This window comes from Stigmatopora argus, chromosome 23, assembly GCF_051989625.1.
Source record: "Stigmatopora argus isolate UIUO_Sarg chromosome 23, RoL_Sarg_1.0, whole genome shotgun sequence".
NCBI lineage: Eukaryota > Metazoa > Chordata > Actinopteri > Syngnathiformes > Syngnathidae > Stigmatopora > Stigmatopora argus.
Window position 1 is genome coordinate 2677960 of NC_135409.1, and position 21299 is coordinate 2699258.

The window sequence follows — 21299 nt, forward strand, 5'->3', positions numbered from 1 at the left end:
AACGATGGTATTGTCACACCACAAATTGAACATTTGAGGGCGCAATAACAAACCATCACTATAGAAGTCCTGTTACATACTATACATCGAATCTACAGTAATACCAAGAGTCAATTCCCACTAAAAGTGTTTTATTCAAAATTGCTCAATGTTAGCAAAAACAAAGATGATACGAGTTTAGATGGGTTATCATTTTGAAGTAACAGGAAAAACATTGACCCTTTGTTTTGCAGCCCCTGAACTGTTAAATACTTGCACCCGTCCAACAGGAATAATGAAAGCAAGAAAGAAAGAGGACTAGACCATTTCAACCCAAAATAAATTAGACAAAATCACCCTAGTGGCAAGGAAATGTGATTGTTGGTCCTTATCTCCAGGGACCAAACACAGGTGACGGAAAGATTGGTTTTAAATAATATGGCATCTAAAGGGTTTTATAAAAAAAAAAGATTATCGATTATCACAATATTACATTGCACGATTCTCGTATTGATTCAAAATCGGTCTGAAGCGATCTTTATGTGGGTGGTTTTGGTCCACTAGGTAGCAGTAGTCAGCCGGGGGAAAATTGTATTGGGGTGACAAGTTGTCGAGCATTCATTCCCTCATTTTCTGAACCACTTATCCTCACAAGGGTGGGGGTGGCGGGGGTGCCTATTCCAGCTAACTACAAGCACCCTGAATCAGTGGCCAGCCAATCGCAGGGCATGAGGAGACAAAAGGACAACCATAGATGCTCACACGCATACCTCGGGGCAATTTAGAGTGTTCAACCAGCCTACCCTGCATGTTTTTGGGATGTGGGAGGAATCCGGAGTACTCGGAGAAAACCCACGCAAGCCTGAGGGGGGGGGGGGGGGACATGCAAACTCCACATAGTTAAGACTTGGATTGAACCCACGTCCCCCGAACCACTCAGCCGATGGTAGTTCCTAGCACGTACAGGCAAAAACAGAAAGATGGGAAAGTAGCCCGAATGAAGAAACCATATTTGTTTTAGGGAATGTGGGACGGAATGATTTCGGCCATTGTACAATGCGCAATTTTTGTGCGCACAGAAAACTACACACCAAAAACCTCAACCCCTACGATAAATGTCTATAATTTGTATTTGGATGCATAATAGTTTCCCTTCATAGCCTCTCTCTTAAAACGTAAACGATAACTCCCTAAAATGTCCAAAGTCCCTAGCCACTTGATTCGTCGCAGCTAGCACGCTCCAAAATCAGACGGCGGTGATTATTTGTGGGAGTTGTTAAGTCTCAGGTGAGTATGTGTGTCTCCTACTAAACTGTCACGTGAGCGTGCGGCTAAGCGTACGTAAAGTGCAATGTTTGTGTGCGGGAACCCTTTTGCCGGCGTCACAGGTAACCGCCCACGCACAACAGCAGCAGCACGTGCACGCTCAGCAGGTAGACGCCCAGCAGCAGCGGCGTGCGGCGGCGCCGCCAGCCCGTGCCCGAGCGCAACGCCCGCAAACAGCCGCCGGTGGCTCCTCTTCGGGTCTACGGATGGGAGAAGATGGGGGAGGAACTTGAGCCGCTTGAAGGGAGCCAACGATATCGGAGGGCGAAGGAGACTCACCCGTGTGACGGTGCCTTCGGGCGGCTCGATAAAAACGGCCGTCTCCGAATGATCCTCCCATTTGTCTTGGCTGCAAAAGAGTTTTGGCAAAGAAATGAACGCGAGCCGAAGGTTATTTAGGTGAGCCGCTCTCCACTTTGCTTATTTTACATTTATTGACATTTTTATATTTATATCTTACCGCCTGAGCCGATCCTGGGCCTCCATGAGCTGGTCTTCAGCAGACAGCCTTTGCTGAATCTCTTCCTCTAATCTGAGGGAGCAATGTACGGAGGACATGATCTAGACCAGGGGTGTCCAACCTATGACTCGTACGTAATTGTTAGTGGACCGCATCAAATAATGGCAATATTATTGAATACGGCCCACACAAGAGAGTTGAGGACAACCTACATTCTGTTGTACTGTTCAGTTTTAAAACTAGGTCGAGCTAGTTGCTCTAACAGCGGCTCTCCATTAGCTCATAGGTCGAAAACCGACAAGTTGAAATCAATGTGGGAAATTTAAGAATTTAACTACAGTAATCCCTTGATTATCACGTCTTCACTTATTGGGAATTCAGTACTTTGCCATTTTTTTCTGTTATTATTTTTTTTAAATTAAGTTCATAAAAATGTGAAAATCTGAAACTTTTGCTACTAGGACTCAGCGCCGGAAAAAAGGGTAGTTATAATAGGGGTGACCCTACTTTGCATTTTTTTTTATTGTCGCGGCCATGCCTGGTCTACATTAACAGTGGTACCTCGTCATACGACCGCTCGTCATACAAAATGCTCGTCTTACGGGGGAAATTTCGATCGAATAATTCGCCCGTTATGCGGTCAAAATTTTGTGATGCGACCAAGCCAGGTCTTTTTTGCATATCTTTCGTGTATAACAATATTTACGAGCACGGAACTAATTAATTCAGACGAGTTTCTCATACGACCAGGAAACGCACAACGCGCATGCAAAAAGAGGGCTTTCTGGGTAATGAAGTATACTCCTGCACACAACACCCATAGGCAATGGCAACCTTTCTCAGAATAAAACTTCATTACCCACAATCACTACGTGGGAAGCTCAGCTATGTCATTTCCTGTTATTCTTTCTTAGGAAAGGTCCCGCGATCGTTCCTTAAAGACTATTTCTCGTTGGCAAGTGGTCGTGCGTTATCCTATTGTGAGGACATTTGTGTGCATCATTTTGGGAATATTTTGAAGGCAATACAACAGCAAACAACAACATAAAAATTAGAATTCAGTTTTGTGTAAAGTTACATTAAACGTATGTTTGAGTGTCTGTATATATTAATCCAAGTTAATTTAAATTTGTTTGTTCCATTTACGAGTGCGTTGTCGTGGAAAAAAAGGAACCCCCCCGCCCACGCCCCCAAACGTCTCTGTCTCCCGTCGGCGAAATCTGCCCAATTTTAGTTAGATTAAACACATTTTATTACTATTAAACCACTAGTTATGTGTTACTTTGTTAATAGATGGCGAATTAGAAGAAATAAAACATTTTTTCCAATCCAATATCCTGTTTTTGGTGTTTCTTTCAGAGGGCTGGAACGAATTAATTTGTTTTCCATTCATTTCAATGGAAAACGTCCGCTCGAGTTACGAGAATCTCGTCATACGAGCTCAGTTCCGGAACGGATTAAGCTCGTATCTCGAGGTACCACTGTATTTGGTTTTATGTAAATAAACCTAAAAAAATTATATATCAAATCTGGCCCTTACCAAATTGACTCCTACTGAAATTTAAAGACATCAAATCAATTTCAATGACTAGGAAGGCTGGCATTGAGTGAACATATTTCACGTCCAATTCAATGCTACTGCCCTCTTAGTCCAAATATCATGGACAACAGCAGCAAATAAGTTAAAACTTGAAAATGAAATTATTTAAAAAAAAAAGATTTCAATGTTCTGTTTAAGAACAGATTTCAAGTTTGGGCACCACCAATCTACACACATGTATCATGCCATACCTCTGCTGCAGTTGCAGGAGCTCCGTCCGAGAGGTGCGCGCCTCCTGCGAGCTGTTTCTCTCTTGGGGACCCCCGGGGGCACTGTCCACTTCCTGCGAGACCTGCTCGTAAGCAAATCAAAAGAATTTGTCTTTGGGGATTTGATTTCCGACAATGTTTTTCTTTTTTTTCTTTCAACCTCTCCGTCGCAGTGTTCCTTCTGGCGTTTGGGCGTGTGCCCACGGGCCTCCTCCAACATGGCCGTGAGCTGTCTCAGCTGCTGGTCACGCTCGGACAGGGCGCTCAGGGTCTGCTGTTTTAGATGCTCGGCTTGGGCTAAATAGTCCTCATGTTCCAGTCTGGATTTAAAATTGAAAAAAAAAACACATATATATGCGTAAACATGACCATCTTATGAGGTGAAATGTTTGGAGTTGTGACCTGAGCGTCTCTATTTGGTGCTTGTCCTTGGTCTCAGTGCCCTCCATCTCTTGGAGCGTGCTGGCCAATTCAGCATTTTTCTTCTTCTCCTCAAGAAGCTCCTGGCTGACTTTGATGAGCTCTCCCGCGCCCAGGCGAGCCAGCTCCAACTTTTGACTCTTGACATGAGATGTCTGCGCTTGAAGCTCTTCCAGCTAGCAGACAGGACAACAAGTATTCAGAGTAGTGCTTGCTTTTTGACTAATAGGATTAGAAAAAAATGCTTCTTCAATTCATCGTTAAATTTGAACACGTTTGGTTGTTCTGCCACATGAGCGATGGAAAGCTGCAGCCGCGACTCACCAGTATCTCTCTGTCATTCTGTAGCGCTCGCAAGGCGTTCTTCAGGCTCCACACTTCTCCGGCGGCGTTGGGAGAGGAGCTCCCGGCTTTGCCCACCTCCTCCAGCTTGAGGCCGAGCTGCTGGGCTCGTCGTTCGGCCAGGTCCTTGCTGTCCTGAAGGGAGGCCATGGCCTTACCAAAGGAGAGGTTCTCCGCCCTCAGCTGCGCAGCCAGCTCCTTCTCCTCTAGAAGTTTCTGTTCGACGGCTAAGAGGTCCCGGGCCAGCTCGGCCACCCTTTCCTGAGCGCTCTCGGACTCCGTGCGCATCAGGCCTCCCTCCCAGCGCAGCTGGGAGAGTTCCTTGGTCTCCTTCTCGTGTTCCTCCCTCTCTCCGAGAAGGTCCTCCTCCAGGGCTCGCGCCTGCTCTCGGGCGGCCTCCAGCTGCTCCCGAAGCTTCTCCGCCTCGGCCCCGGGCATCGTCCGCTCCTCGTGGACCGTTTCGGACTCGTCCTGGTTTCTCAGCGCGTTCTCCAGGTCGTGGCGTTCCTTCTCCAAGGAGGCGATCTGCTCCCGCTGGGCAGCGAGGAGCTGTTTGTGTTGAGTGTCCTTCATGCTGAGAACTTGCTTGAGTTCGTCACGGTACCCGTGGAGCTGAGCGGAGAGTTTGGCTTTCTCGGCATGGAGGTCGTCCCTCTGCACCAGCAGAGAGCGCAGCTCCTCCTTGAGGCCGTTGTTCTCGTTGGCCGATTCTTGAATCACGGCGTCCTTGTCGAGCATGACCTGAAGGTGTTTCTCCTCCAGTTGCTTGTACGTGGCGAGCAAGCGGTCTCGGTCGTCTTGCAAGGAGCCCATGGCCTTGGTGAACGAGTCCAGCTCGCTGCGCCGGACGTCACTCGTCTCCTCGGCCTTCCGCAGCTTCTCCTCCGCATCTCGCAGTTCCCCTCGCCTGTGCTCCAGCTCCTCCTCCGCATCTCGCGCCCTCGCCTCCGCCTCCTCCCGTGCATCTTCGGCGGCCTGGCGGGGAGAGACGGGGCGGTCGTTCCGGGACTCGGATGCGGGACGTCGCATCTTTTGGGCGGTTCCACCTACCTGCGCGATGGCCTGCTCCTTCTCGTGCAGCATGTCGACTTCCCTCTTCTCCTTGTCGAGCAAAGCCACCTGCAGGCTCTCGGTGGAGGCCTTGGAGGCGTGCAGGTCGGCCTCCAGCTGCTCCAAGGTCAGACACAGACGTCGGTATTCCGCCTCCCTCTCTCGCAGCTCCAGCTGGGCCCCGCTGACGTCCTCTCGCAGCCGAGTCACGGCCTCCTCCAGAGTGCGGGCCCGCTGCCGGTGGCCTTCGACCTGCTCCCCGAGGAGAAGCGCTTGGTTTTGCGCCGACCGCATCTCGGCGGCGGTTTGCAGCAACTGGGCGCGGTCCCGCTCCGCCTCGGCACGGCTCTGGTTCAGGTTCTTCTCCACTTCCTCCGATTCCAGTTGCCGTTCCTTGGCCGCTTTTTCGAGCCTGCAAAGTAAAAATCAATCATTTCCAGGACCACGTGGTGGATTTGTAACCTACCTTTCCAGCGAGAGCTGAAGTTCTTCCTTGAGAGAACATTCTTTCTGGAAATTCTCGGCTAGCTTCCCGGCTCTGGTTTCCGCTTCCCGGATCTCAGCCTCCTTGCCAAGAAGGGTGTCATTAAAACGCGTCTCCCACTGCCGGGCCTCGTCCAGAACTCGGTCTCGGTCGTCCTGAAGCGATGACATGCAGCGCGAGAAGGCGGCGAGTCGGGCCAGAGACTCGTCGAGGCGGGCCTGCGTCTCTCGCGCTCGTCTGTCGGCCACCTCGGCGGCCTCCCTGGCCGCCGAGGTGGCTTCTTCTTCTTTGTCCCGTTCGCCGTAAGCCTCTTCCAGTCTGACTTCCATCTCTTTGAGTTCAGCTCCTAACCTGAAGCGCACAGAGTCCAAGTTTTGCTCCGCTTCAGCTTTCCAGAGAGCTTCTTTCTGTAGGATGCTCTTGTCCAAAGTTGCCTTTTCAACCGTTAGCTTCTTGAACTGCTCGTTGGTTTCGTCCAAATTGGCTTTACAATGGGCTAATTCCGTTTCGCTTCTCTTCAACTCCTCCAGATGTATGGAATTCTTCTGTTGGGATTGCTCTAGGTTCTTGGTGAGCTCGTGGCGATCCAATTGCAGGGCCTTGGCTTCCACTCCCAGCTGGCTGATCCTCTCTTGATAGCGAATGCTGTCCTTCTGGAGCTGACGGACCTCCATTTGCTTCTCCCTCAAAAGCTCCTCCAGTTGACGTGCTCGGCTTTGGCTGCCTTCTTGGACCCTGTGAGCAGACCTCAGCTGCTGCTCCAGCTCCCTGCGTTTCCCCGTCTCCGCTTCGGCTTCGGCCCTCTGCCGCTGAGCTTGCCTCACGTCTTCTTCCAGTCGGGCCGCTCGGTCCGTCTGAGCCCGGGCCTGGTCTTCCAGGTCACCCCGTTGGCCCTCCAACCTTTCCAACTCCCGCCGAAGTTCAGAAAAGTCTTCCCGGTGGGCGGCCGCCTCCTGCTGGTAGCCGGCAATGCTACCGTTGAGTTGGGCCAGCTGGTTCATCAGACGCTCTTCGAGATTGTCTTTTTCACTTTCCAGGTTCCCAAGGAGTTCCTTGAAGTGGACCTCTCGTTTGGACGCTTCCTCCATCAGACCGCTTTCTCGCTCTTTGCTCTCCCGCAGACATTCTTCCAGGGAGCTGAAGAGGCTGGCCTTCTCGTTGCTCTTCTGGAGATCTTGCTCGAGAGAGGCCATTCTGGCCTGGAGTTGGGCCTCCCGCTCCTGCCAGCGGCACTTCTCAGAATGGAGATTAACTTCCATCGCTTTGAATTTGTCCTCTAATGAAACAACTTGCGTTGTCAGTTCTGAGTCAAAACCAACCGCAGATTCTGAAGCCGCCTGTTCATCTGGATTCTGCTTTGACTCTGCTGCCTCTTTGGATTCAATGGTCTCTGTCTCCGAGTTCTGCTTGTCCTTCATCTGTGGCACGCTGAGGTCTTGTGCTTGGTCCAATTCCTTCTTCAACTCCATTTGCTGTTTTAAAGTCTCTATTTCTGCCACCGCAGCCTCGTAATCAGATTTCAAGGTCTTCCTTTCCTCCCGAAGTCTGTTCAGCTCAGCGGTTGGAGCTTCATCTTGCGATTTCACAATGTCTTTCTCCTGCCCCTGGCGAAGTCTTTCTGTCTCCTCCTCCAACTCGAGGATTTTTTGCTGCTTGGCTTTGACAAACTTCCTCATTTTGTCTTTGACCAACTCTGCTTCTTTGCGGGCTTCCTGGGCCTCCATTTCAGCTTCCTCCTTGGAGCTCTCGATGGCTCTCACCTTGGTCGCCAGCTCCTGTCTCTCCTGCCTGGCGGCCTCCAGGACCAGTCTGACGCGCTCTGCCTCGTCACTCACGTTTTCGTAGGAGCTGAGCAGGGTTTCGTACTCCTCTTTCATGCCTCGGACCTTCTCCTCCCATTCTCTGCACGCCCTGTCGGCTTCTTCTCGGGCCAGTTCGCCTTCTCTTCTACACGCGTCTTTCTCACTCGCCATGGCGTCCATGGCCAACTTGAGGCTCTCGCAGGACGAGCCCAAACTTTGGTTTTCGATCAGCGTGCGGTCCACTTCTTCAATGAGCCGCGTACGTTCTGTCCTGAGCTTCTCCAGCTCTTCCTGAGCACCTTGCATCTTCTCCATGAGCTCAGTGACGAGACTTTGACTGGAAGACAGCTCCTCCTTCTGGGTTTTGTTCTCTCTTAGCAGTTCTTTGCGAGAGATCAACGCTGCCTGAAGCTTACGTTGAAGCTGCTGTAGCTTGGTTTCGCTCTCCTCCTCCTCCTCCTCTTCTTGCCTGCGCGGAACCTCCACCTCCGACTTCTTGCTCCTCTCCCGTTCCCCGTCAAGCTCCTCCTCTAAAGACGCAATCAGTCGGTCCTTGTCGGCCACTGTGTTTTGCATGGAGACTATGGAGGCGTTTTGCTCGCCAAGCTGCTGGCTCAGCTCGGTGATCTCCCGGTTCTTGCTGTCCAGAAAGAGTTTGAACTCCTCCACTTCGGCCTGGAGAGCTGCCATGGAGTCGGCGGACTGAGCCGATGCTGCGGCGGTGGCGGCTTCCATTTCTGCTTTCAGGGCCTCGGCACAAGACTCCGCCTGGAGGTGCTTTTCTCTTAGATCATTCATTTCATCAGAGAGGGCTTTAATCTGGCCTTCATTTTCACGTAGTGCTAGCAGTTCCTTGCTAATTTCTTGCACTTCCATCTCCTTCTGGGACAGGCTGCTTTGAGTTTCCTCAAGTCGGTTTTCAAGCTCCGCGTTTGCCAGCCGCATTGCCCGGATTTCTTCCCCGATCGCTTTCAAGGATTCCTGCGTTTGAACGGAGGCATCCCCTGATTGTTTGTTTCCTTGGTCTTCCTGCGCCACAGATTGAGTTTGCTCAGAATCCGTCTCAGATCCCGGAAAGTCCACCCAGTCTTCCTGGACCCAATCTTTATCCGAGGTTTTCTCAAGGTTCTTGTTGGCCCGAGAGGGAAGCTCCTCTCCCAGACGGCCGATTCTCTCTTCTAATTCCCCCACCTTTGCGAGAAGAGCTTTGCGCTCGCCACTCTGCAGTTCGAAACGTTCCGAGAGCTCCGCGTATTCCTCCTTTTGTTGCTTCAGCTGATCCCGATGATGGCGGTCTTTCTCTTTGGCTTTGCGGATGCTCTCCTTGCGAGATTCTTGGGCTTCGGAGACCTTTTTTTGGAGGCTCTCGCACTCCGTTTCCAGGGAGGCCACTTGGGATAGTAACAAGGAGTCGTCACTTTCGGCCCGTTCGGTTTCGTTATCCTTTCTCTCTGCAAGCGTTTCGGATAGAAGTTGCTCCCGTTGGATTATGGTGGATCGAAGGCTTTCGATGGTTTCATCTTTAGAGCTCAACGTTCGCTCCAGCTCAGCTAGTTTAAGCTCAATCTCCTCAACAGAAGGTTTGAGACCCTCGGGAAGCCTTTCAGACGGTGCCGCCTCTTCTTTTTCTACACCCATCTTTGCTTCCATCTCCAGCTCAGCCACCTTCTTCATTAACTCTTTCCGTTGCACGAGCACAACCTGCAACTTTTTTCGGGTGCTTACCAGTTGGGTTTCGAGCTCTCCCTTGGACCTTCGTAAACTAGCTAGTTCCTCCTCCTCCTTATCCGGCGCAGCAGAGTCTTCTTTTAACTGTGTGAGTTCTACCAGCTGTGCTTTCAGTTTGTCCACTTGACTGTCGATCAAGACTCGCTCCTCTTCTACCTGACTGAGTTTGGCAGACATGCTTTGATCAAGTTCTGCCATCTTTTGCTGGTTCTGATCGAGTCTTTCCTGCAGCTCACAGATCTCCGCCTCTTTCTTGGACAAAGAGTCGTTGTCGAGGACTGATTTCTGCATCTGTTCCAACATGTGGCTCTCCACATCTTGAAGCCTCCTTCCTAGCTTTGACAATTCGAGCTCTCTATCGTCTAGCTGTGCGCTCAGAATCAGGCTTTTGCTTTCCTGATTAGAAATGGTTTGGTGAGCCAGTTCCATATCCGCTTGGAGAGCCTGCATCTCCTCCTCCTTGGCTGTTCTGTCACTGGATAGAATTTCAATCTGTTCTTCCAGAAGGCGCATTTCAGCACTCCATTTCTCCGCCTCAGAGGTGCTTCGCTGGCTAAGATTTTGTAGCTTCTCTCTGGCAAAGATGAGCTCCTCTTCAAAGTCTCTGGCCTGCGCTTCAACTCCTTCCTTCTCGGCAACGAGCTTTTGCGTTTCTTCTTCTAGACTATCGATCTTCTCACGTGACTCGGCAGCGGCCTCTCTGAGCGTTTGGAGTTCAGCCAGGAGTTCACCGTACCTGATCTGGAGCTGCTCGGCTACGGCCTGAGCAAAAAAAGCCGAGGGAACATTTTCCGCAGGAGCATCTTTCTGAGCGACGTGACCCGAAACCGTCTCTTGCATGATGACGGAGGAAGGCGTGGCTGAAAGGGAGGAGGTTTCCGGGTCCCACGACTGGAGCTGGCCAAAGTCCTGGATGACCGATGGCCACTCCTGGCGTCCGTCCTGGTTTACAGCTTCGAGAAGGGTCCAGCTGCTGTGAACCACCTCGGAATCGGTGCTGGTGACCATCTCGTCGGAAGAGGTTCCTTTGGACTCTTCGGGGGATTCCTGATGTTCGAGGAGCTCCGGGCTGCTCTCGTTGCCAGCGGAAACGGAGAGGATGGACGTGTCCTCGGCAACCAAGGTGGTCTCCTCTTCCTGAGTGTCCTCCAGGCTGCCGGGAGGCGTGGCGAGGTTATCTCCAGAGTCGCCAATCTCGACCTGGCCTGGAGCTTGATCGACATTTTGACCCGGCGCGACATGGCCGGCGGCGGCGCTCGGTTCTTCAACTAAACGCAGACGTTCTTCCAGGACACTCAACTCTCTGTCTTTTTCAGATAGTTGCTGCTCCAGCAACAGGATGGTCGCTTCGAAAACCAAAAACACAAATTTCAAATAAAAAAAGGACTTGTCAAAAGTCATTGACTTAAACATTCTTACCTCTGTCAGTTTCATCTGCCGGTGGTTCCAGTGATTGGCTTTCAGAAGGCTAACAAAAGATGAAGCACAAAATAAGTTACTAGTTGTGCCGACTATCTCGTCACAAGTTTCAGTGCAGTGATCTGAAGGTCAAATTGGAGGGTGGGTGATGTCAGTGGAACAGTGCAGAAAGGATTAGAGGGCTCATTTCAAGTCTATGACCTAGTTTCAGTCAGGTCTTGTCTGACTTTGCAGATTAGACCTTCTTATTAGGAGCCTCACCGGCTTGATTTGCTGCTCCAGCTGCTGAACATTGGCCACGGCGTCCTCCCTCTCATTGGTGCGTCTGTCAAGTTGTTCTACAAAGAAAGGCATTATTCGAACCAAAGAACATTTTGAAGACGCAATCCACTTCCTCACCTTGCAGTGCCTTCAGGTCACACGTGAGCTCAGCGCAACGATCCTCACTCTCTCTGTGGTCATCTTTCAGCTTAGTCACGTGTGCCTCAATAGACAGAACCGTGTCCAGAATGAGGGAAAGGTCTTCAGGGACCATTTCGTCCTCCAAGGACCGGACCACTTCAAATGGGAGAGTATGGAAATGTCTCCAAATCTCAGCCAAAACTTCCTTCTTTTTCTGGGCCGCCCCTTTAAAAAAAGCCAGTTGGTCCCGGAGCTTTTCTACTTGGTCTTTTGTCTCCTCCAGGTCGCTTCGGCTGGCCCGGACAATTTCAGACTCGGCTTCTCTAGAAGACGCCAGCTGCTTCTGGAGGCGAGATATTTCCAGCTCGTCTCTCTGTGAACCGTCACGGCACGCTCGGACGCTTTCGGCCATCGACGCCATCTCATCGGCCATCGACACCATCTCTCCTTGGAGCCTGGCAACTTCCGCCTTCTCCTTTTCCAAGCCGACGCTAGCCACCTCGCTCAGGGAGGACAGATCGGCGGCGTGCCTCGCCGCCTCCTCGTTAGCTCGCGCCAGCACGTCCCGGACGGCCGCGTCGGCGTCACTTGCGCGCTGGGCCCATTCCTGCTTCTGCTCAAGGGCTTCTGCCAGCTCATCCTCCATTTTCCGGAACTCTGCGGTCAAGATCTGGAAAGAAAAACAATGCGGGCGAGTCCGTTCAAAACCATTTCTTGAAAAAATAAATAAAAATATGCACCTGTTTTTGCTGGTCTGCACTGACGACTTCCTGCTGAAGCATCTCCAGCACTTGCGAACGGGATTTCAAGGCTTCCTCCAGTTCCTCGCACCGCCGCCGGGCTTCGTGGAGGGCCTACGAGATACCACGGACTGAGATTAGCACCAGTTAGCTCGGGGTCAAATTGTCGAGCTCAGTATTGCGCGCCTTCTGCAGCTCGCCGTCATTGGACGCTGGCGTGGTGGCGCTCTGCAGCTCCTCTTCATGTTTCTGGATTTGCTGTTGGAAGCGCACGTCCTTGTCTTGCACCACCGCCTGCAGGAGCCTCAACTGCTCGTTGTGGGTGGCGTCCTTCTCCTTTAGCAGCTCCTCAGCGGCTTGAAGTTGAGCTCGCAACTGGCTGCTGTTGGTTACCTCCTCGTGCAGCTTGTTTCTTAACTCTTGCAGGTCGTCCTCCGCATCTTTTGAAAAAGAGCTGCCCGTGCTCTTTTTTGGGGTTTTTCCCCCCCACACACAAAAAGATGTTTAATCTGTATTCACGCAGCGAGGTATAATTGATGAGACTTACAGTTGTTCCTTCTTGTCCCTTTAAATCCTCAATCTGCTTGCTGAGGGAGGTTATCCTAGCTTTAGCCTGTAGTTTGAGCTTACTAAAGCGAGCTTCGCTGGTCTCCCTCTCGTTCTGTGAAGAAACGCATGGCATTTGGATGATGGTCATCAATTGCAGCTTTTTAGCTTATTCAACCTTGAGAAGTGCATCTTTGCTAGCCAGCTGCGTGTCCTTGTCACGGATGAGCTCCTTCAGCTGGACCACCAGCTGCTCCAGGTGGGCCAGACGCTCCATAGCCTCCTCGGGGGCTTCGGCGTCTGCCGGGGATTGGACCACCTCGGGAGGCAGCTGGTGAGCGAGTTCACCCGCCTTAGGGAAAAAATATTTTAGGGAAAAATTAAGTTGAGGAGTTGGCAGTGTGAAACCATTTTTAAAAAAAATATTTTCACCTGTGTTTCACCATCTTGACCCTCTTCTCCAGAAAGCTCCTGGAGGACGGTGGCCAGGGGGTTGAACATAAAGACGGCACTGCAAACAAATGGGCAAAACGTTGAATATACTTTCATTTTAGACAAACAAAAACATTGGCTTCAGTATTAAAAGCTAAACGAAAGCAAAATCCGCACATTTTCTGGGGGTCCGAGTTATACGTTAAACTTTTCCTGCATACATTGGCGGCGATCCCTAACTAGTTTCCGAACTGTCACGATCTCCACCGAGTTTTCCCGAGCTCTTCGTCCACACTTCGACACCGCCTCACGGTGTTTGCCCACAGCTACGACTCATCTATGGAGAAACCAGCCAGATATTGACGCCCCGAGAGGGCAGTGGACATGTCAGAATGTTAAAAGGCCGATAAACTGGCAGCGAGAAGGCAGGGGAACGTTTGTTTACAGTAGTTTCCGCGTCGATGCTACTTAGTTAGCAAGATAGCGCTGGCGAATTAAACGCGACCGTCTTGATCGGTGGTTATAAAGAGCGCCGACTATGGCAGTCCTTCGTGGACTCCGCAAATAGGTGAAATCGGTTAAGAGAAGGATTTTCCACTCACCTGTACGAGTGCTTCCTTGTTAATCTTTTTTTGGCTTTAGCTCCTCGGATGGATTCCCAAGCAGAGCCACGTCACCAAACTCTCCCGGAAACAACTCGCTTATCGCTGATTGGACGACACGGTAAGGCACCTTGTGTCAATTTCAATGCAAGGGTCCGTCACTGAAAACGCAAAAAGGAGTCAATCCTAAAAAATAAAGATAAACAACCACTCCACTCCCATAAAGATTGCCTTGACACTAAACATTTTTTTCGCTCATTTGTTGCCATTGACGGCACCAGGTGTCGTCCTTTTGAATTGGGAGTGAACCGTGCCTGCCAATTCAAAAGGACATGCATCGCCGTCAATGGCAGCCAATGATTGTAACCTAGTCAATATTTTTTTAGGTAAAAAAAATGTCAACGATGGTGAGACACGTCAAGTTGATTGTTAGCCGTAGCAGGCAGCTGGCTCAAAGCGTGGCACTGCTAGCTCACCACGTGGCGGTCTTCGTTTCTTTCGTGGGCCGCTTCGTGCAGTGGATGGTTGGCGTGGGGAATTGGACGACGCACTTCACGCACTGTACGCTGTCCATCTTTGGGGGCATCTACACACACTTGCGGCGTGCCATGAGGTGGAAGGCCGGCATTAACTGACTATCCAACCCTTTTTAACCCTCTTTTAATCCATGTTACATGTATTCTATTTATTTTTTGATGAAATGCAAAGGTTTTGACAGGCAGGGCAGAGAAAAATGGGGGAAAACCAAACTATTTCGATCAGAGGTATCCATAGATTTTTCTCCGAGTGCCTGTTAATGGAAGGGAATATATAAATATATACGGTTATATTTACACAGCGGTAAAAAAAACTGGTTTTCTTCATTAGTTTCAACATATTGTCAGGTTTGACCCATTAAACTAACGGAGAGGCGCTGTTTACATGACTAGCTCCATCTAGCTGAGCATGTAAGTTGAATTTAAACTTCTTGTTTGGGCCATATTCAATATTTTCATGATTTGCTGCAAGACGCTAAAAACTGGCCAGTGGGATGGGGTTTTGACACACCAGATTTTCCTTAAATAACAATTTTGTCATAGCAGAATTGATTATAGCACTTGCACATTAGTCAGTCAGTTGTGATGTTGTCATGGCAACCTATACTGTAACGTTTAAAATGTTGTTGGTTGTATGTTTTTTCCATAATACATTTCTTAGCATACTAACAAAATTACTTTAATCAAGATTATTCTATAAGATACTTTAAGTCTTGAACACATTTTGTAATGTTATGTTTAACACCTTTGTAACTAATATTTGGCTGCACTATTCGAAACGAATCTGTTTCCATGAAAATATGAAAAATATTGAACCTAAAATATTAACTTGCTTGACATTTGTTTAAATGCCGATATACAATAAAACATGCATGACTGCAATGTTTAACTTCTTTTATGGCTACTGTCATTATAACTGTTTGCAAGTAGCAAAAATTTAACGTAATAGGAAAAAAAAAAGCAATTTTCATTTTATCAATATAAAGTTTAACTTTTTTTAATAGTTCCATTTAATTTTTCAACACTACAATACTTTAAACACGGTGTTGTTGATTTTCTTTTCACACCCACGCGTACCTCCTCGTGACGGATAATCACTTCGTTTTGCGTCGCGTCAGCAGATCTATACTGGAAGCGCCCGATTTAATGAGGCGGTTTAAACCCCTCACCTGGCTAGATTACAGCCGGGGATTATCGACTCGGGAAGGGTGCCGTGAAGTGGGCTACAAAAGGAATCCAGCGGTTCCCGCCTTTGTTCACCGGCTGTTGTGCGACGATCGAGCGGCGCTTACAGCAGAGCGGTCGGACGGACGGGACTTTGGAGGCGGTAAAAGATGGGCAACTCGACGGGCAGCACGGTGGACGACCTCCAGGCGGTGGAGATGCACCTGTGGTACAAAAAGTTCATGACAGAGTGTCCGTCGGGGCAGCTCACCCTCCACGAGTTCAAGCAGTTCTTCGGCCTGAGGGGCCTCGACTCGGAGGCCAACGCGTACGTCGAGCAGATGTTCCGCACGTTTGACATGAACAAGGTACAGCTTCGGATGAAAAAGTGCTGAAATTCTTTTTGTATTAAATCGAATAATACCTGCGCTAATTCATAAATTGCAGAGATAAACATCCATGTCTTTTAAACTGGAATGGGCAGAAAGTATTCTCCATTTTTTTTGTTTTTATACTTTTCAATTCATTTAGTTTAAAAAAGGTGGAGTCGAATATTTGGATTTTTGGAAAGATAAAATTAACGCGCATGATTTACCTTGACAGACCGCAAAAAATATGCCAGTAATACCGGCGTGTTAAAAGATGACCTTTCCCTCAAGGTCATTGTCTCAAGATTAGCAAGAGATTACCTGACAGGGAGACGGCGACCTCCCTGACACACTTCTGCTCGGATAATTGGCCAATTGAAAACAAGCAATTAGATTTTTTCCAAAAATGAAGCAATGACTCCAATTAAGCGCTCAAAACGGCACCTTTAGGACGGCTACATCGACTTCATGGAGTACGTGGCGGCGCTCAGCCTGGTGATGCGCGGCAAAATGGAGCACAAGCTACGCTGGTATTTCAAACTCTACGACGTGGACGGCAACGGCTGCATCGACCGACACGAGCTGCTCAACATCATCAAGGTCGGCGTCCGCGGCGGTGGCTAGCTTAGTCGGGAGGATGACGGCGACCTTGTGCTTCGGACAGGCTATTCGCGCCATTAACGGCAACGACAACCAGGAAGTGACAGCAGAGGACTTCACCAATAGCGTCTTCAACAGGATTGACATTAACGGTGACGGTGAGTACGCTAAAAGCAACTCGATTGGATGCCTTTGACTGCGACGGACGGATTGGATGTCTGTCGCCGTCCAAACGAGTTGACGGTATTGGTTTTGCGTCCCGTACCGACAGGCGAGCTTTCACTCGAAGAGTTCGTGGCGGGCGCCCGTACCGACGAAGACTTCATGGAAGTGATGATGAAGAGTCTGGACCTGACGCACATTGTGGCCATGATCCACAGCAGGCGGCGTAGTGTTTAGTTAAGTACAGCAGTACCTCTATTTACAAAATTTACGGATTTGGAACTTGAATTTTTCGGAAGTAGAGATGCATTTTACATATATGTAAGCATTCATCCGCTGCGAGGTCCCCCAATACGACCAACTAAACCCGTTAAAAACGATCAAATCATACCAATTTTGTATGTAATATGATTTGAACATGCCAATTTCAAAATAAAATAGTGGTACCTCGAGATACGAGCTTAATTCGTTCCGGAACTGAGCTCGTATGTCGATTTTCTCGTAACTCAAACGAACGTTTCCCATTGAAATTAACTAAAAACTAATTATTTCCAACCCTCTGAAAAAGAACAAAAAACAGGATATAAGATTGGAAAAAATGTTTTATTTGTTGTAATTCACCATCTATTAACAAAGTAACACAACTAGTGGTTTAATATTGCTAAAATGTGTTTAATAGTACTAAAATTATACGGATTTCGAAGGGGGAGAGAGAGACGGACAGAGAGAGGGGGCACGGGGAGTGGGGGGGCGGCTTTCTGCACGGCAACACGCTCGTTTCATAACAAACAAACTTAAATGAACTTGGATTACGATGCAGACACACTGAAAAATAAGTTTAATCGAACCTAACACTAAACTTAATTCAAATTTTGTTGGACATTTTGATACCTTTCTTCTCGCAGGTTGGCTCTTTTTGCACCGCCTCCACACTGACTTTCGGTCAATATCGAGAGTTGTTTGAGTTTGTATTCCCTTCAAAATAGTCCCAAAATGGTGCACACAAATGTCCTCACAATAGGATAACGCACGACCACTTGCCAACGAGAAGTAGCATATATAACTCTCGTATTAGCGATCGCCTCGCAATGACTAACGGAAAAAAAACACTGAAAAAATGCAACACTCCGCCCAGTGCTCGCAGAGACATTACAAAGAGGGAGTTGCGACCAGGGACATTACACGAGAGAGTTGCGGGGAGAGAGACAGTGTCCATGATGTTCTTATGAGCAGCATCTCGCGTCCGCTGTCTGCTCGTATATCAAAATTTGAAAAACTCATATCTCAAGATAAATATTTGCCCGAAATTTTACTCGTATCTCGAATTGCTCGTATGTCGGGCCACTCGTATGTCGAGGTACCACTGTACTGGAAATGTTTTGGGGGGATATTTAATTTAAAAAATTCTTTACTATCTAAACCTTTTATTTGAAATTAATTTTATTTTACTATTTTTATTTTTTTAATTGATTTTTACTAAGAGTAACAATGAATTTCAAAATATATACATATTTTTTTCACATTTTCATGGATGTATTTCCCTAACGTTTTTTTTTAATGTAAATATAGCCAAATATATATCATGGGGTTATGCATCATGTGAGCCAATACATAAATACATAATAAAAGACTAATTTTGAATTATTGTTTCAGCTTCTGACTTGATCAAACAGAATCAACCTTAAGTGGGAATATTTGCATTAAAGTGTATTGATTTATTATATCATGACCACAGCTTGGGGGAAATAAATGTCTTATAAGAAGTCGTAAATATACTTGACGATATCAAAATTCACCGTCCTGGGAAGAAAAAAGACGCAGTGTGTGTGTGTGTGTGTACTAGAGGAAACATCACACACGTATACGCACATACCTGGAAACAGCAGTAATGAAGTCCAAGGACACGGCGCATTTGTACTTGGGCGCGTCCAGCTGGTCGCTGTGACTGATTTCAGTTAAAAGCTGCAAGGTGACCAGCGAGGAAATCTAAATAGAAGGGAGAGCAAGCTCGGATGATTGGTCGCTAGCTGAGGAGAGGAAAACCCACCTGAGAGAAGACACTAGCCGTGGGCGCCACCCTGCTCTCCACCACGCAGTAAAAGATAGCGAGCAGGCGGTCCAACTGGAAAGGTTTGGGGCCCAGGAGGTGATTGCTCGTCTTTGGAAAAGAGGGCATGGATTATCTGGCGCCGTGGTTTTCATATCGAGAGCTCGCTTACCTTTTCGTTCTTCTTCAGGAATTTAGCTTTCTTGATTTTGCCGTGATGCTGTCGGGAATTTTAAAAAATGCATTAATTTACATATTTCAGTATTGACTCATGAGCTCCAAGTGATGGCGACAGACATCCAATCCATTTTGAGGATTCTTTTTTTGTTGTTGTTTTTACTTCGTTGAAATCAGCCCTTTCTATGGTCATAATGTTGCGATGATGTCACCTTGACGAAGAAGCGCTTGTCGGTGCGGGCGGGATTGTAGGACGCCAGGTAGGCAGCAATGAGGAGGAACTTGGAGTAAAAGGGCAGCTCCACGTGGGTGTGAGCCGACAAACCTGAGGGCATTGTTACAAGAGCAAAATAATTAGGATACGTGATTCAGTCATTGTAAAGGGAACTTCTCATTCGCTAGTAGCGACCTCTTAAAGGGCCAGTCTGCGTCTCCACTTGCTGACTGTTCTCCCACTCCAGGCTGAAAAACACTCATGACAGTAAACACTCGATGAAGGGGCGCATTTAAAAGGCATCGCTCACCTGGAAACCTCCCTCAAGTAAACCGTTTGCATGGCTTTCTTCAAATGAGGCTCAATGTTTCGCCACAGCTTGTGGGTGTCGCTTTCTGTCGCTGGCGTTCCCAAAAAAATAAATAATAATTAAAAAAACACCTTGATTCGTTTGCTAATTCAAGCAACCCTAAGCCTTACCTTTCCCTTCGGTCACGGGCTCGCAGAATTTGCCGAAGTTGAGCGCGGCCTAAAGCAAAAAAAAATTATGAAAACAAACCTGGGCTAAGTGATTTTCAAGGCATAACCCACCAGGTGGCGCAGCTCTCGGAGGTCTCTGCAGACGACGTAGAACACGCCCAGCAGGATGTGGATGTAGGAAGCGTAGAAGTCGGCGGAATAGGACAGGTGGCGGTCTCGCGATAATATTTGTTGAAGCTCAGCTAAAAAAAGAGAAAAGACGGAGGGGAAGTGTTTAGGTGGAAAATGGAGGCTCTCACACAGACCTATAACATTCACCTCTTGTATAATCGGGGAAGTGGAGAAGGAGAGGCTCCAAGCAGCCCGTGTTTGGCCGGAATGTGTCCCACGGGATATCGCTGAGAAAAAAGACGCTCACGTTGTCTTCCACCTGAGAGGGGTCAAATGTTCCTAAATATAATCCAGACTCCCAAGCCAAATGACAAACACTCACCAGTTCTTGAAGACGCACAAGAACGGAAATCAGATTAGCATCCATATCCCTTAGCAACTCGGCTTTTTCCAACACCTGAAGAGTAAAAACGAGTGAATAAAATGACCCGACTCAGTGCCATTTTGTGCAACTTAACTGACAATATAGCGCGTCTGCTCGGCAGCAGAGCAGGAGCGATGTTTCTTGTATCCGCGGATGAAATCGGACAGCGACGGATAGCGAGGCAGAGCGGCAGCGGCGTCTCCGCCGAAAAAGGTCAGCAGGACTTGGTCGAAGAGCAGGGCGACGGAGATGCACTCGGCGCAGCTGATGATGACGTGGGGCAGCTGCAAGGACGGTAGGCCTTGAAAACAATTCCTGTTCACGGACGTGCACAAACACACACTTACCTCAAGTTCCTTCAGCAGAACGCTCACCACGTGACTTTTCCCTGAGGCGCGATGACCATAGATGAAGATGGAAGGAACGCAGAACAGCTGTGGCTGTTGGAACAAATGTTACGCCAACTCTAGAACCATCATCGAACAGGGCTTTCGGTGCCCAGTGCCACTTTGATGAGAAATACTGAAAATTATTACGAATCATTTATGTTATGGCAGCTAGAGGATTCATTATTTCCTGGGCCACTTTCATCCAACAGATATATAATATATATAATATAATGGCATTAGTTTTTATAGGTTCAGTGTCCGTTTGATTTAAAACTGATTAAAAAACAGTCGTCTAAGAATAACACTCCGTGGACTTTCCTAATGATCAATGTAAAGGTGTAAATTTGAAAAAAAAAACACGAGAGTAGGAGTAATTTTAATTCCACACGAGTGGAACGGGAGGGGATTAACGTTTAGATGGAATGGGATTTTTTCTCATCTTTTGATGGCTACCTGTGAAATCACCCACCTCTCCCATGATCGACAGTAGCATGCTAGCTTGAAGCTCCCGACATGGCAGCTCTTCAGCCACCCTCAGCAACTTCTCCGTCCCGTAGCCTGAATGATGCCCTTCTTGTCGAAGCGACGACATATTTCTCCCTTTTGGAAATGAGTTGACAGGCTAACTTCGCTCAGCTAGCATAGCTATCAATTCAAGGTTTGAAACTCCGCTGGAAGACGGGTTAAATCGTGACAGAAACAAGGAATGATCACAAAAAAATGGTCGTTTCAACCGCGGAAAAGTCGTACTCGCTTTAACGGACTAATTCACGAGTGATAAACATTTCAATACAAAAAAAATGACAAAAGTTTGGCAAGAGAAATTTCGCGCCTTCGTCACGACAACTTGGTGGAGTCACCCAATCACAACACAACGTAATTTCTGACGAATCATGGGTAATGTAGTATTATGCATGACAAATGAAGGGAAATTACGAATGTTGTAAATGCGCTTGGGCCAAGTGAACACTCAGTATTTTTAACAGCGTCCCCTAACGGTCATCAGGTGAAACGAAAAAGGCGTTATGAATCTAAAAAAAAAAGACTACGTATACTATTTTAATACGCAACACCACGATGAAATAG

The 21299-nt window shown here is 48.2% G+C and overlaps 3 protein-coding genes and 1 long non-coding RNA gene across 5 annotated transcripts; 2 read left to right on the top strand and 2 right to left on the bottom strand.

The window, feature by feature from the left end:
- Positions 1–114: 114 nt before the first annotated feature.
- Positions 115–13691, bottom strand: golgb1 (golgin B1). Its single transcript, XM_077593442.1, has 18 exons — positions 13542–13691; positions 12940–13018; positions 12686–12859; positions 12509–12622; positions 12148–12426; positions 11962–12075; positions 11219–11891; positions 11081–11157; positions 10820–10868; positions 5853–10746; positions 5387–5798; positions 4319–5311; positions 3977–4170; positions 3735–3894; positions 3557–3657; positions 1766–1837; positions 1585–1654; positions 115–1505 (listed from the first exon to the last, which is right to left on the bottom strand). The coding sequence occupies exons 2-18, from the start codon at positions 13006–13008 to the stop codon at positions 1362–1364; spliced, it is 8589 nt and encodes a 2862-aa protein (XP_077449568.1). The 5' UTR covers positions 13009–13018; positions 13542–13691; the 3' UTR covers positions 115–1361.
- LOC144068731 (uncharacterized) lies at positions 12948–14348 on the top strand. The gene is made up of 3 exons (XR_013298276.1): positions 12948–13507; positions 13582–13662; positions 13928–14348. It is a non-coding gene; the product is annotated as an uncharacterized LOC144068731 (long non-coding RNA).
- On the bottom strand, positions 13555–21286 carry orc5 (origin recognition complex, subunit 5). 2 transcript variants are annotated; one of them, XM_077593454.1, is made up of 14 exons: positions 20683–21286; positions 20172–20264; positions 19923–20108; positions 19783–19857; positions 19608–19719; positions 19401–19531; positions 19290–19338; positions 19120–19210; positions 19005–19057; positions 18808–18920; positions 18591–18638; positions 18419–18529; positions 18245–18357; positions 13555–13702 (listed from the first exon to the last, which is right to left on the bottom strand). In XM_077593454.1, exons 1-14 carry the CDS (start codon positions 20803–20805, stop codon positions 13684–13686), a joined length of 1317 nt encoding a protein of 438 aa, XP_077449580.1. In that variant the 5' UTR covers positions 20806–21286; the 3' UTR covers positions 13555–13683. The 2 variants fall into 2 exon arrangements, with proteins under 2 accessions (XP_077449580.1, XP_077449579.1); XM_077593453.1 differs by lacking the exon at positions 13555–13702 and adding an exon at positions 18066–18171 and having other exon boundaries at positions 20683–21285.
- guca1aa (guanylate cyclase activator 1Aa) lies at positions 15256–16917 on the top strand. Its single transcript, XM_077593456.1, has 4 exons — positions 15256–15609; positions 16060–16209; positions 16274–16367; positions 16481–16917. Exons 1-4 carry the CDS (start codon positions 15412–15414, stop codon positions 16606–16608), a joined length of 570 nt encoding a protein of 189 aa, XP_077449582.1. The 5' UTR covers positions 15256–15411; the 3' UTR covers positions 16609–16917.
- Positions 21287–21299: the final 13 nt, after the last annotated feature.